Source organism: Anolis sagrei, chromosome 8 (assembly GCF_037176765.1).
Source record: "Anolis sagrei isolate rAnoSag1 chromosome 8, rAnoSag1.mat, whole genome shotgun sequence".
Taxonomy (NCBI): domain Eukaryota; kingdom Metazoa; phylum Chordata; class Lepidosauria; order Squamata; family Dactyloidae; genus Anolis; species Anolis sagrei.
Window position 1 is genome coordinate 36,669,849 of NC_090028.1, and position 14,283 is coordinate 36,684,131.

A 14,283-nucleotide genomic window follows, 5' to 3' on the forward strand; every position below is an offset into this window, starting at 1 on the left:
TCAGCGCTGATTGTGTTTAAGTGCAGGCCAAGGTCTTGAGGCACTGCACCCAGAGTGCCGATCACCACTGGGACCACCTTTACTGGCTTTTGCCAGAGTCTTTGCAGTTCGATCTTTAAATCCTCATATCGTGTCAGCTTTTCCTGTTGTTTCTCTGCAATTATTATTATTATTATTATTATTATTATTATTACATCTCTGTTAAATATATACAACCATCTAAGTGATTTTGGAAATTATGTCCCAGTTCTAAAATGAGTTTCATTGCTTCAGGAGGGGAAAGAGTGGGAGGACCTTTTGACCAAATCTTCATGAATCTGCGTTTGAAATGATCCCTTGGAGTCTAAAGGTTCATTTGAGCACAGATTCATGACGGATGTCCGAGGCATGTGCCAAATAGACTCCTGCCAGAAAAGAAATCGCCAGAAGAACTTTGTCCAGCGTGGAAACAGTTGGCTCACAAGGACACAAAGAGGCCACTTGTCTTTCACAGGGTAAGATTGTATTCTTGCAAAATTATTATCCCACTTCTGATTCTGGTCACTTCAGTGAAATGGATGATTTATCCTGGGAATAGAGATTTGTTGAACAATGAATCACTTTGGTAGTTCTGAATCTCACTGAGGCATCATGAAAAGCACAAGCATAGTGAGAAATATATCAATGCACATAGATTTGTATTGTGATTTTATTTTATTTCTTTTTGCTTTTTACCAATGTATGTATTTTTATATATGGCATCCAATTGTTGCCTTTGGGCTGATATGGGTGGGATACGAATGTCGCAAATAAATAAATTAATACATTGTGATTGGTTATTTAAATGTTGGCTGCCCTGTTATTTCTGCCTTGTATATGTATTTCTCTGCCTTACATCTGTATATGAGCTTACTGTACTATTACTTATGGAAAAGTGGTGTAGAAAATAAATTGTATTCTTCTTTAGAATGTCTTTGAATATCTAACATAATTTTATAATTGTACTAGCTGTCCCCTGCCAGGCTTTGCTGTGGCCCAGTCTGTTGATCTGGAAAATAAAGTAGTGACAAAGTGTTGGTTTCTAATATATGTAATGTCTTTATGCTTGTGGGTAAACAGTATTTCTTGCTGTTTCTTTGTCAGTGTTGATGTGGAGAGTGTCTGGTTTGCCCACCCTGTAATATGCAACATATCATTGTCCTTCTTCAGGGGTCCCTTTCAAATCTGTGATACTATATCTCTCTGTGTGTGAATCAGCCCCCCCCCCCCCCGAAATTCTCATGGTGGTCTGCGAAAAGGCCTTACTGGTACATTATTTAAACTGTTATGTTTATTCATATCATGATCTGATCACCATGCTCAATATATCTCATATGTATGGGGGTATTGGGGTAACTAGATTCAACCCCCCCCCCCCCCGAATGAAACTCGCCACCCCCCCCCCCCCAATCAAAATCCTGGCTACGGGCCTGAGTGGGGGCATTGGTTTCCAGGTGGAAGGAGGTCCCGGTCGGGGTTGTCTTGATGTGCCTTCCTCTTGGCACGTTTCTTCCTTTCACCCTGTATTCGTACCTCTTCAAATTCAGTCACAGCTGACCTCCAGCTGGAGCACTCAAGGGCCAGGGCTTCCCAGTTCTCATTGTCTATGCCAGAGTTTTTAAGGTTGGCTTTGAGCCCATCTTTTCCCAATCTCTTCTCCTGCCCACCAACATTCCATTTTCTGTTCTTGAGTTTGGAATAGAGCAACTGCTTTGGGAGACGGTGTTAGGGCATCCAGACAACGTGGCCGGTCCAGTGAATTTGATAGTGGAGGACCATCGCTTCAGTGCTGGTGGTCTTTGCTTCTTCCAGCACATTGACATTTGTCCGCTTGTTTTCCCAAGAGATTTGTCGGATTTTCCGGAGGCAACTCTGATGGAATCATTCCAGGAGTTGCATGTGACATCTGTAGACAGTCCACGTTTCGCAGGCGTATAGCAGGGTTGGGAGGACAATAGCTTTATAAACAAGCACCTTGGTGTCCCTACGGATGTCCCGGTCCTCAAACACTCTCTGCTTCATTCGGAAAAATGCTGCACTTCCAGAGCTCAGGGGGTGTTGTATTTCGGTGTCAATGTTGACTTTTGTGGAGAGGTGGCTGCCACGGGAGCGGAAATGGTCAACATTTTCTAATGTTACACCATTAAGCTGTATCTCTGGCATTGGAGTGGGATTGACTGGTGACTGCTGGAAGAGCACTTTGGTTTTCTCGATGTTCAGTGACAGGTCGAGCTTCTCGTATGCTTCTGCGAAGGTGTTTAGAGTGGCTTGTAGGTCTTCTTCTGAATGCGCACAGGCGACGTTGTCATCAGCATTATACACCAACATGGAGAAAATAGATCTGGACCACTCAATATTCAAGATTGGCTCCTATAGCAGGAACATGCAATAACTTAATGTGATTTTTGTTCCATTATAGATGTCTCATTTTCTATGATAACACTCAGCAATAGTGCCCTTTTACTCTGAGATTTTGCCACTTATCTGCATAAGTAGCAAGCATTATTCTGCAAAATGTGTTAACTGAACCAATCCCTCCCTCTCTTCTTTCCCCGGCCTTCATTGTTTCCTTTCCACGCTCTCTCTTTTTCTTTTTTCTTTTTGCTAATTGTCTTGTAGGCATTTTAAATAAATATCCTCTGCGTTAATGGCCAAAGTGAAAAAGACAAAGTGTGTAATTTCCTCAATCAATACGAAGAAAGGAAAGAATGACTAATAACGCTAATTTCACACTATTAATGCTAATTGGCACACCATGTACCCTGTGCCAAAAAGATACCCTTCTTGTCAGTCAGAATAAACTGTGCAATTTTGCCAAATTTGCATGTGCTTTGCATAATTTATCGCTCCACTTCCAAAATGTGGGAGTTACAACTGATAAGAATTTTTTTTTTCAAGAACCAAGGATGTGAAAAATTGAGGCATAGTAATTCAGTGCTGTGCTTCACTCTCCACAATGTTTATTTAGTTACTAGCCATCCCCTGCCACTCATTGCTGTGGCCCAGTCTGTATATTTGTGTGTATATATTTGTGTATCTGTGTATATATGTGTTTGCATGTGTGTGTGTATAGGTGTATGTGTGTGTGCATATGTGTGTGTGTAGATGTGTATATATGTGTTTATAAATTTGTGTGTTTATATGTATGTATGTATATATGTATGTGTGTGTGTATATATATATACATGGCTTATTGGCCTATGCATTTTGACTAACCCTGTATATTGTGTATATGTGTGTGCTTGTCTATGTGCATATTTGTGTTTATATATGTGTGTATGTATGTGTGCATGTGTATATTTGTGTGTGCATATGTGTGTGTATATATGTGCATGTGTATGTAGATGTATGTGTGTGTACATTTGTATGGGTATTTGCTTGGGTATGTATATACGTATGTGTATGTATGTGTATATGTATGTGTATATATATATATATATGTGGTGTATTTTGGGGAGTTTTAAGTCCATTATGCTGGGTTTTTTAAATTATTATTATAATTAAATTAACACTCATTGGACTGTTAGGTGTATTATGTCCAAATTTGGTATCAATTCGCCTAGTGGTTTCTGAGTTATCTCACAAATGAACATTTCATTTTTATTTATATAGACTAGCTGTTCCCTGCCACGCGTTGCTGTGGCCCACATGGGGGGTCTGTATGGGAGGTTTGGCCCAATTCTATCGTTGGTGGGATTAAGAATGCTCTGTGATTGTAGGTGAACTATAAATCCCAGAAACTACAACTCCCGAATGTCAAGATTCTATTTTCCCCAAACCCCACCAGTGTTCACATTTGGACATACTGAGTATCCATGTAGAGTTTGGTCCAGATCCATCATTGTTTGAATCCACAGTGCTCTCTGGATGTAGGTGAACTACAACTCCCAAACCAAAGGACACTGCCCACCAAACACTTTCAGTATTTTCTGTTGGTCATGGGAGACCTGTGCGAAGTTTGGTTCAATTCCATCGTAGGTGGGATTCAGAATGCTCTTTGATTATAGGTGAACTATAAATCCCAGCAACTACAACTCCCAAATGAAAAAAAAAATATCTATTTTTTCATTTGGGAGTTGGGAAGGAAAAGGTGGTGAGGGAGAAGGAAGGGAAGAAGAAGAGAAGGAAGGAAGGAAGGAAGGAAGGAAGGAAGGAGAGAAAGAGGAAGGGAAATAAAAAATGGGGAGGGGAAGGAAGGGAAGAAGAAGAGAAGGATTGAAGGAGAGAAAGAAGGGGAAAAAAGAAAGAAAGAAAGAAAGAAAGAGGGAGGGAGGGAAGGTTGGCCACTGCAATGCGTGGCAGGTACAGCTAGTAAATAATAGGGCTGTCCAAACACGGAAAAAATTGTTTCTAAACTCGATTCGTTTTTAGGGGTTTTTTGCGTTTTGTTATTTAAAAGAATTCCGAAATTTTCCTTAAAAAAAGTTCGATATTTACGAAATTTCGGAAATCATAAAACAATTACGAAACAATTACGAATCGATTACAAATCGATTCATTAATGGCGGCCGCGATCGCGCAATACGCTAAAAAAACTTCTGAAGCTTCCCTCTCCCTCTGTTGTTGACTGTTGGTGTGATAATTATACAGGGTTAGTCAAAATGAATAGGCCAATAAGAAAATTAATTGTACCCGAATTGACCTATTCATTTTGACTAACCCTGTATTTTTTTTCACTGAGAAAACAAACAGCAACCCTAAAACTTGCACCAGACATGCGGAAATAATAACGAAACATTTACGAATCAATAACGAATCAATAACGAAACAATTACGAAACAATTACGAAACGAATTGGAAAAATTCGTTTCGTTTTTTAGTTGCTCCTGAATGGTTCAATATCGCTTCGTTATCAAAAAAATAAAGAATTTTTAACAAATTACGAAATTACGAAACGAAACCGCCCAGCCCTAGTAAATAAGTAAGTTTTCCTTTTGTCTCCCTTGATCCTACAGCTGAAGTATATCTTTATTACATTGATACTTCCAAAACAGAAGAAAAGCCATATATTGCTCAACAAACCGAGTATCCTGCCTTTAAGCTTCTTTTGTGTGTGGCTTACAGAAGGGTTGATTTTGTGTGGACGGGTTCCCAGAAGCAAAGCCTCCAGCCACCCCCTTTCACTCCCTCATTTATTCTTGATAGCAACCCCTCAAAACATCTTTTCAGTAACAAAAAGTAGGGGAAAGAAATTATTGAGAAAACCTAGGGGAAAGATGACATTGTAGTTTTGTTCTCCATCCATCATTTCAACACACTGGCATGAAATTTTGTTCCAGCTGAACAGGAACTGGGTGTCAGTTAGTTGTGTAAGCTCTGGGCACAAAATTCATGCCAATTGCTGCTGGCAACCATGGACGATTCTCGACCCAGAATCAGTCCCCGAAGTGCTCTTTCCTTCAGCACCAGCACCTCTTGCTCATTTTGAACATCAGTCTGCAAAAACTAGAAGAACTCTGGAAAAATAAGTGTGTGTACTTGAGATATATATCGGATGAACCTCGCAAGAAGAAGATAAGAGAAACTCCACTCAGCTAAAAAGTCGTCTAACAAGAGATTTGGAAACATACACAGAAAGGCTGCCCTCTTCAGAGAATTCCATTGTAAACATTGAATGAATAACTGGCTACAATGGCAGATGAGAGAGAGAAATTTACAAGGAGTGTTTTCCTCTGTAGTTTTGGAAAAGTTATTCAATGCAAGTTCTTTCTGTGCTGGTATGGCTGTACCAGGAGCTCCTACTTCCTTTTCTTTCTATTGAGTGTTTGCATGTATTCCAAGGTTCTATGCATTGTGCAATAAGGTGGTTTCCCTTGCTCTGCAATTATAGGGCCAATGACCCGTCAATCATCATTATGTTCTTTAGTTCCGCCCCTTTCCCCAGGGCTCTGGGAGGGGAAAAAAAGACTTCAGGCAGTCTTTCAGTTTTGGAAGCCCAGTTACAGGACGTGAGCTTTCTCCACCTGTAGAGAAGCTTCGTTTCTCACAACATCCGGGGGAAACAGCCCTAAAGCTTCTAAGGAAAACAGTTTGACAGCACAACCCTTGTTGGGGTTAAAGATACAGATCCACATCATTTGTGGAGAAAATCCCAAAGGACTTCAGCTGAAAAATCTACAAGGTCTTGGCTGGTAGGTCTACTCGGGTAACCAGAAGCAATTGGAGCTGGGAGTAGGGCCCATACCAGCAAATTTTAGAAAACAGATTGCCCGGGAGGGGACGAAAAGGGTTTTCCTTGTTAAAGAAAGAAATAGTTCTCCAAGCAAGGTGCCCACCAGTTGATTCAAAGCCTTGAAGCATTCGTTTAATTTGTTGAAGATCTAAGAAGTATTTGATTGTTTGTTGAAGACCTTTCAAGCTTCTAAAGACTCTGTATAGGAAAATGCTTAAGCCGAGACACCCCGGCTTCCCGCTGGGCACAAAGAGCACATCCTGTTCAAAAGCCAACTGCTATAGGCCCAGCACGTGACAGCACACTTTCCATTTTAACATTGGAAATGAATGATTAAATTTAATACAAATCAAATTTAGGAAGTCAATAGTATTTCCTATGGCAGGAAATGTAACTAACTTTTTACTGATGCTTTTTGTTTTTATGGTGCAGTTCTGATCTTCATTTCTTTTGCTGTTTTTAATCTTTGTCTCCTCTTCCACCCCAAAACAGGCCTGCATTTATGATTTTATGTGAAAATGTCTAGGAGGAAAAAATCATTTGTTTCAAACCCCACAAAGAACGAAGATGATGAAAGAAAATACAAGGAAACAAATGAAGTCACTGGTTTGACCTATGTAAGTAAAGACGTTAATGTTCTGGATATTTCATGAATAATGTTGTTTTATTTGTTATATATTGAGGCAATATGTGCCATTTTGTAATAGTAGTGGTATTAGTAGTAGTAGTAGTAGTAGTAGTTATTGTTGTGTGCTTTCAAGTTGTTGCCAACTTATGGCTCAAACTTATTATAACTTGCAGTATCTGAATTGGTCACTTGGTGGCAGCAGAGATCATTTTGATGTATTTTTATGGCACAATAGTAACTTCACCACGAACTCACTTGTAATGAATAATTAAGTAAGTTCTTAGGTTCCTGACTATGATTATTATGACCTGTGGAGTAATTGGAGTAAAGTAACTAGTTCCTTTAGGACAGTGTTTCTCAACCTGAGGGGCGGGGTCATGAAGATCTGTCAGAGGGATCACCAAAGACCTTCAGAAAACACAGAATTTTCTGTTGGCCATAGGGTTCTGTGTGGGAATTTTGGCCCAATTCTATTGGTGGAGTTCAGAATGCTCTTTGATTGTAGGTGAACTATAAATCCCAGCAACTACAACTCTCAAATGTCAAGGTCTATTTTCCCACAAACACCACCAGTGTTCACATTTAACCATATTGAGTACTTGTGCCAAGTTTGGTCTAGATCCATCATTGTTTGAGTCCACAGTGCTTTTTGGTTCAACCCCATCATTGGTGGAATTCAGAATGCTCTTTGATTACAGGTGAACTATAAACCCAGCAAATACAACTCCCAAATGTCAAGGTCTATTTTCCCCAAACTCCACCAGTGTTCACATTTGGGCATATTGAGTATTTGTGCCAAATTTGGTCCAGATCCATCATTGTTTGAGTCCACAGTGCTTGCTGGATGTAGGTGAACTACAACTCCAAAACTACAAGGTCAATGCCCACCGAACCCTTCCAGTATTTTCTGTTAGCCATGGGAGTTTTGTGTGCCAAAATTGGTTTAATTCTATCATTGGTGGAGTTCAGAATGCTCTTTGATTGTAGGTCAACTATAAAATCCCAGCAACTACAACTCCCAAATGACAAAACCAATCCCTCTCCCCCAATCCCACCAGTATTGAAATTTGGGTGTATCAGGTATTTGTGCCAAACTTGGTCCAGTGAAGAAAAATATATTCTGCATATATTTACATTGCAATTCATAACAGTAGCAAAATTACAGCTATGGCGTAGCAACAAAAAAAAGTTATGATTGGGGGTCACTACATGAAGAACTGTATTAAGGGGTCGCGACATTAGGAAGGTTGAGAACCACTGCTTTAGAAAGTATCATTCCAAACATGAATTGAAAGACTACCAACTTTGTATCTAGGTAATTGTTGCTGTTCATTCGTTCAGTCATTTCCAACTCTTCATGACTTCATGGACCAGCCCATGCCAGAGCTCCCTGTCAGCTGTCACCACCCCCAGCTCCTTCAAGGTCAATCCTTCTCTAAACTTTCCTGTCTTCTCATGATGTGGCCAAAATACTCCATCTTTGTCTCTAGTCTCCTTCCCTCCAATGAGCAGTCGGGCTTTATTTCCTGGAGGATGGACTGGTTGGATCTTCTCGCAGTCCAAGGCACTCTCAGCACTTTCCTCCAACACCACAGCTCAAAAGCATCTCTCTTCCTTCACTCAGCCTTCCTTATGATCCAGCTCTCACATTCATAGGTTACTACAGGGAATACCATGGCTTTGACTAGGCGGATCTTCGTTGCCAGTCTGATGTCTCTACTCTTCACTATTCGATCGAGATTGGTCATTGCTCTCCTCCCAATACGTAAGCGTCTCCTGATTTCCTGGCTGCACTCTGTGTCTGCAGTAATCTTTGCACCTAGAAATACAAACCCTGTCACTCCCTCCACATTTTCTCCCTCTATTTCCCAGTTGTCAATCATTCTTGTTGCCATAATCTTGGGTTTTTTGATGTTTAGCTGCAACCCAACTTTTGCTCTGTTTTCTTTCACCTTGATTAGAAGGCTCCTCAGCTTCTCCTCGCTTTCGGCCATTAAAGTAGTGTCATCTGCATATCTAAGGTTGTTAATGTTTCTTCTAGGCAATTAGCTCTGCCTTTATTGGAAGCAATCTCCAAATACTCACTATTATAACAACAGACATTTATCATATGCAGAATAGAAATATAGAGAAACCCTATCCCTGTATTTTTAACAATATTATCATATACCATAGCTGGAGCCAAAATGAATACGAAGGGTTCACTATAGGCTTGGGTAACCACGGAAAAATTTGGTTCTAAACTCGTTTTGTTTTTAGGGGGCCCTTGCGTTTCGTTTTTTTTAATAATTCCGAAATTTTCCTTTTAAAAATTTCGAAATATACGAAATTTCGTAAAATTACGAATCGATTCATTAATGGCGGACGCGATTGCGCAATATGCTAAAAAAAACACCTCCAAATGGGACAGGGGGAACTTCTGAAGCTTCCCTCTCCCTCTGTTGTTGACTGTTGGTGTGATACAACAAACAACAACTATAAAACTTGCACCAGACATGCGAAAATAATTACGAAATAATTACGAAATAATAACAAAATAATAACGAAATAATTACAAAATAAATTGAAAAAATTGTTTCGAATCTAATTTACTCCTCGCACTATTCCTGTATGGCTCAATATTGGATCGTAAGCTAATTTAAATACGAATTAATAACGAATTACGAAATTAATGAACGAAACCGCCCAAGCCTAGTTCACTATATGGCAAAGGTTGATTGAAACACTAGCTGCCATTAGATCTCTCTCTCCTTACTATTGCCCACATGCCAGCTTAGCTCATACAAGTCATGTCCCTTGAAGGGCAAAATGGAACAGACCTTCCTATTAATCCAACCACCAAGAGAGAATGTCCGAGACCATATTTCTTTAACAAAGACCAAGGGAAGGATGGAACTTCTGTTCTAGAACATTCGTTCCAGCTTCAGAATGACTGTTGAGCCAGACAGTTGGAGAGGGGAAGGTTGGAAGCCAATTTAATGGAAGACAGAAAGACTGAAGTCGGGACGACGAAAAGCTTCCTTCCAGATCTGGATGGAAGTGAACTAACGGAGCAACAAAGTTAAGAGAGCAAATCTCTAATGAGTAAAGAATCGCCTTTAATACAGATGGCAGAGCAAGAAGCAAGATAAGTATTTGCAAGGAGTGGGAAAGGATTTCCAAGTACCATCATAACTCAATTTTTCTTTCGGTCAATGTAGCAACCTCTGCTTTTTGCTAGGATTGGGTGCTATATTTCTTGACTTTCGGTAATGATGAGGCAAGGCTAGGCAGCAAAACTTCCCAAATGTCAAGGTCTATTTTCCCCAAACTCCACCATTTTTCACATTTGGGCATATTGAGTATTCGTGCAAAGTTTTGTCCAGATACATCATTGTTTGAGTCCACAGTGATCTCTGGATATAGGTGAACTATAACTCAAAAACTCAAGGTCAATGCCCACCAAACCCTTCCAGTATTTTCTGTTGGTCATGGGAGTTCTGTGTGCGAAGTTTGGTTCAATCCCATCATTGGTGGGGTTCAGAATGCTCTTTAATTGTAGGTTAACTATATATCCCAGCAACTACAACTCCCAAATGTCAAAGTCTATTTCCCCCAAACTCCACCACATTTGGGCATATTGTGTATTCCTGCCAAGTTTGATCCAGATCCATCATTATTTGAGTCCACAGTGCTCTCTGGATGTGGGTGAACTACAACTCCAAAACTCAAGGTCAAAGCCAACCAAACCTCTCCAGTATTTTCTGTTGGTCATGGGAGTTTGGTTCAATTCCATCATTAGTGGAGTTCAGAATGCTCTTTGGTTGTAGGTGAACTATATATCCCAACAACTACAACTACAATTACCAAATGTCAAGGCCTAGTTTCCCCAAACTCCACCACATTTGGGCATATTGTGTATTCCTGCCACGTTTGATCCAGATCCATCATTGTTTGAGTCCACAGTGCCCTCTGGATGTAGGTGAACTACAACTCCCAAATTCAAGGCCCTTCCAGTATTTTCTGTTGGTCATAGGAGTTCTCTGTGCCAAGTTTGGTTCAATTCCATCATTGGTGGAGTTCAGAGTGCTCTTTGATTGTAGGTGAACTGTATACCCCAAGAACTACAATTCCCAAATGACAAGGCCTATTTTTCCCAAACTCCACCACATTGGTGGTGAATTATCAACCCCAGCAACTACAACTCCCAAATGACAAAATCACCCCCCCTCCCCCCCAATCCCACCAGTATTCAAATTTGGGCATATCGTGTATTTGTGCCAAATTTGGCCCAGTGAATGAAAATACATCCTGCGAATCATATATTTACATGACGATTCATAACAGTAGCAAAATTATGGTTATGAAGCAGCAACGAAAATAATGTGATGGTTGGGGGTCACCACAACATGAGGAACTGTGTGAAAGGCTTGTGGCATTAGGAAAGTTGAGAAACACTGGTCTAGGCATATCTTAACCTATTTCTTTAATCTTAATGAAGAGCTAAATGAACAACGAGGACAATGAAACTTGAAAGACATGTCATTAAAACGAATATCTCTGTGTCTATTCTTTTTTTTACTTCAAAGAGAGAGATGGCAGACACCGATGAACCATGGTATCAAACCGGCAGCTTGGCAGCTTCGGAATATTATCTGCGCCCTCCCGACTTTGACCAAAGCAATGGCCAAAAGAGCTTTTGCCAGAAATATTCCTCAAGCTTAAAAAGCATGATTCCCTTCCGCCCTCGAGCAAGGCAGGTTGTATATACTCATGACTATTGTGCAGATATAAGCAGCATTCTCCAATTGTGCAAATGTTTTACGTGAAAAGTTCTGGCACAAGGAGGTATTGGAGGCTCCCCTTGCACAAGTTCCAGAAGTATGCAAATACAACCAGACTGCTGATTGGATACTATAAAAGCACTTGGGCCTTGTTAGATCACATTACCCCGTTTAACAACTTTGGCGATATAATCAATGCACACATATGTGAACATTCGTGTTGTTTTGTTATATTAATTTGGATGTTTTCTGTTCAAGTTCTATGTTAGTTATAATTTTCAATTGATAATGTTTTAGTTTTTGGGAAGTCAGACTTGGCCACAGTAGTCCACACTCTGGTTACATAATAATAATAATAATAATAATAATAATAATAATAATAATTATTATTATTATTGTGAAAGGCGGGGTAAAAATGTCCTAAATAAATAATAAATAAATTATAGTTGTTACGCTTAAGTTGTGCTATTTGTGGTGTTATTTTGGGTTATTATATTTTTATTTACTGTTATTGAGCATTTGATGTTTGCCTTCTTTTTGTTGGAATCCATCCTGAGCCCCCCGGGGAGACAGGGCGGAATATAAATGAAGTATTATTATTATTATTATCATTATTATTATACTGACACAAAAACACCGTATGTCACAGCAAATGAGATCTATATGCTGGATTTCGTATCACAAAATCACAAGTCGAACACTTCCCAAGTGTCTAGGACTGTGTGATGTGTTTTCGAATGATGTGCACAGATCCAAGTAAGGTGGCCTTTTGCAGTTGACAGATCGTGATTTTGTCAATGTTTATGGTTTCCAAATGCCGGCTGAGATCTTTTGGCACGGCACCCAGTGTGCCGATGATCACTGGGACCACCTGTACTGGTTTATGCCTGAGCCTTGTTATTGTTGTTGTTGTTGTTGTTATTATTATTATTATTATTATTATTATTATTATTATTATTATTTGAAACACAACAAGATGAGTCCACAGCAGACAAGATCACTCTGCTGGCTGTTGTATTGGATCACACGTCAGACATTTCCCAAGTGTCTAGGACTGTGTGATGTATCTGCAAATAATACGTGCAGATTCCAGTAAGGTGGCCTTCTGCAGCTGGCAGATGGTAATTTTGTCAGTGCCGATTGTGTTTAAGTGCAGGCCAAGGTCTTTAGGCACTGCACCCAGTGTGCCGAACACAACTGGGACCACCTTGAGTGGCTTGTGCCAGAGTCTTTGCAGTTCAGTCTTTAAATTCTCATATCGTGCCAGCTTTTTCCGTTGTTTCTCTTCAATTGTTATTATTATTATTATTATTATTATTATTATTATTATTATTTGAAACACAACAAGATGAGTCCACTGCAGACACTCTGCTGGCTATTGTATTGGATCATACGTCGGACACTTCCCAAGTGTCTAGGACTGTGTGATATATCGGTGAATAATGTGTGCAGATCCCAGTAAGGTGGCCTTCTGCAGCTGGAAGATGGTAATCTTGTCAGCGCCAGTTGTGTTTAAGTGCAGGCCAAGGTCTTTAGGCACTGCACCCAGTGTGCCATTATTATTATTATTATTATTATTATTATTATTATTATTATTATTAGATGATTATTATTATTATTACCATTATTATTATGAGATAAAAATAGGACTGACACTGTTGCAACTCAGAGTTGGCTTCATCTTGCCCCCAAACACCACCACACAAGAGCGGTAGATTTTGTAGTTTATTGAGGAAAAACAAAGTCAAAACATAGAGTAAGCAATGCAAAGTTCCAAAGACAGAGGTAAAATGCAAAAGCACAGTTCCCAAGATCCACAGGCAAAAACATGAAGCATAATCCTTTAAGCAATGATCAAACAAGAGTCCATGGTAAAACAGTGAAACACAAGACCCAAAAATCCAAGATTCAGAAAGCCCAAAGCGTGCACCTTATAGCCAAGATTAATCCATAGAAGCTTTCACAGAAAGAGCCACGTTGAACTGACAATTTCCCTTTGTCAGCCAGAAGCCTAAATAAATACCCTTTGCCATCATGAAGGCATTGCGATGACCTTTTGCCGACTTGGTTTCTTTCTTACTAGCTAAGCGAGAACTCCTCCTGACTCTCCAGTCTAAGCGTTCTTGCTTGCTCATTAATTCACTACCTTCAATGCTCTCTTTATCAGTTTGGTCCAGCTGGACCAAATCACAGTGGGAAGGCTGAGCAGGCGAAGACAACTCCACCTGGCCATTATCTAGCTCACTGGCATTCCTTTCCCTTGAGAACTGACTTTTTGTCTCCCCTGCTACATTGTCTGAGACAGGCACAGAAACAGGCCCAGAAATCTGAATCCCATCATCCTCTTCTGGCTCACAAGGCTCACAAGACCCACAGGGTTCAGTGTCAGACACAGAATCAAACTGAGCCACAACAGACACTTTTTCACCTTCCAGAAAATAAATATTTTTGAGGTCTCTCAACAAATGGTCTGGCCACATACAAGAACACCTTTCTACTTTTTCAGTGTCCTTTCTAAAAAGCTTATTTCCTCCCCACTTGTCAGATCTTCTGCAAATCCAGTGGACGATGCCGGGCTCATCTCATTTGCAACATTTTCTTGGCTTTCGTTCCTGATGTTCAGAGGGTGCAAGCACAGCATTGACGTTGCCAGCTTGCCTCCGCTGTCCTGTCACGATAGTTCAGAAACAAACGCCAGAAGG

The 14,283-nt window shown here is 40.1% G+C and overlaps 1 protein-coding gene across 3 annotated transcripts in view; it reads left to right on the forward strand.

The window, feature by feature from the left end:
• The first annotated feature begins 393 nt into the window (after positions 1 to 393).
• LOC132782953 (ATP-binding cassette sub-family C member 12-like) overlaps positions 394 to 14,283 on the forward strand; it is a 116,259-nt gene continuing 102,369 nt past the window's right edge. For all 3 annotated transcript variants that reach the window (XR_009632122.2, XM_060787954.2, XM_060787955.2), the window contains exons 1-4: positions 394 to 494; positions 6,683 to 6,807; positions 11,387 to 11,553; positions 14,127 to 14,282. Coding sequence is in view for 2 of the 3 variants with exons in the window: in XM_060787954.2 (XP_060643937.2) it covers positions 6,709 to 6,807; positions 11,387 to 11,553; positions 14,127 to 14,282 (422 nt within the window). In the remaining variant the exon portion in view is untranslated. The remainder of the gene's footprint in view (positions 495 to 6,682; positions 6,808 to 11,386; positions 11,554 to 14,126; position 14,283) is intronic.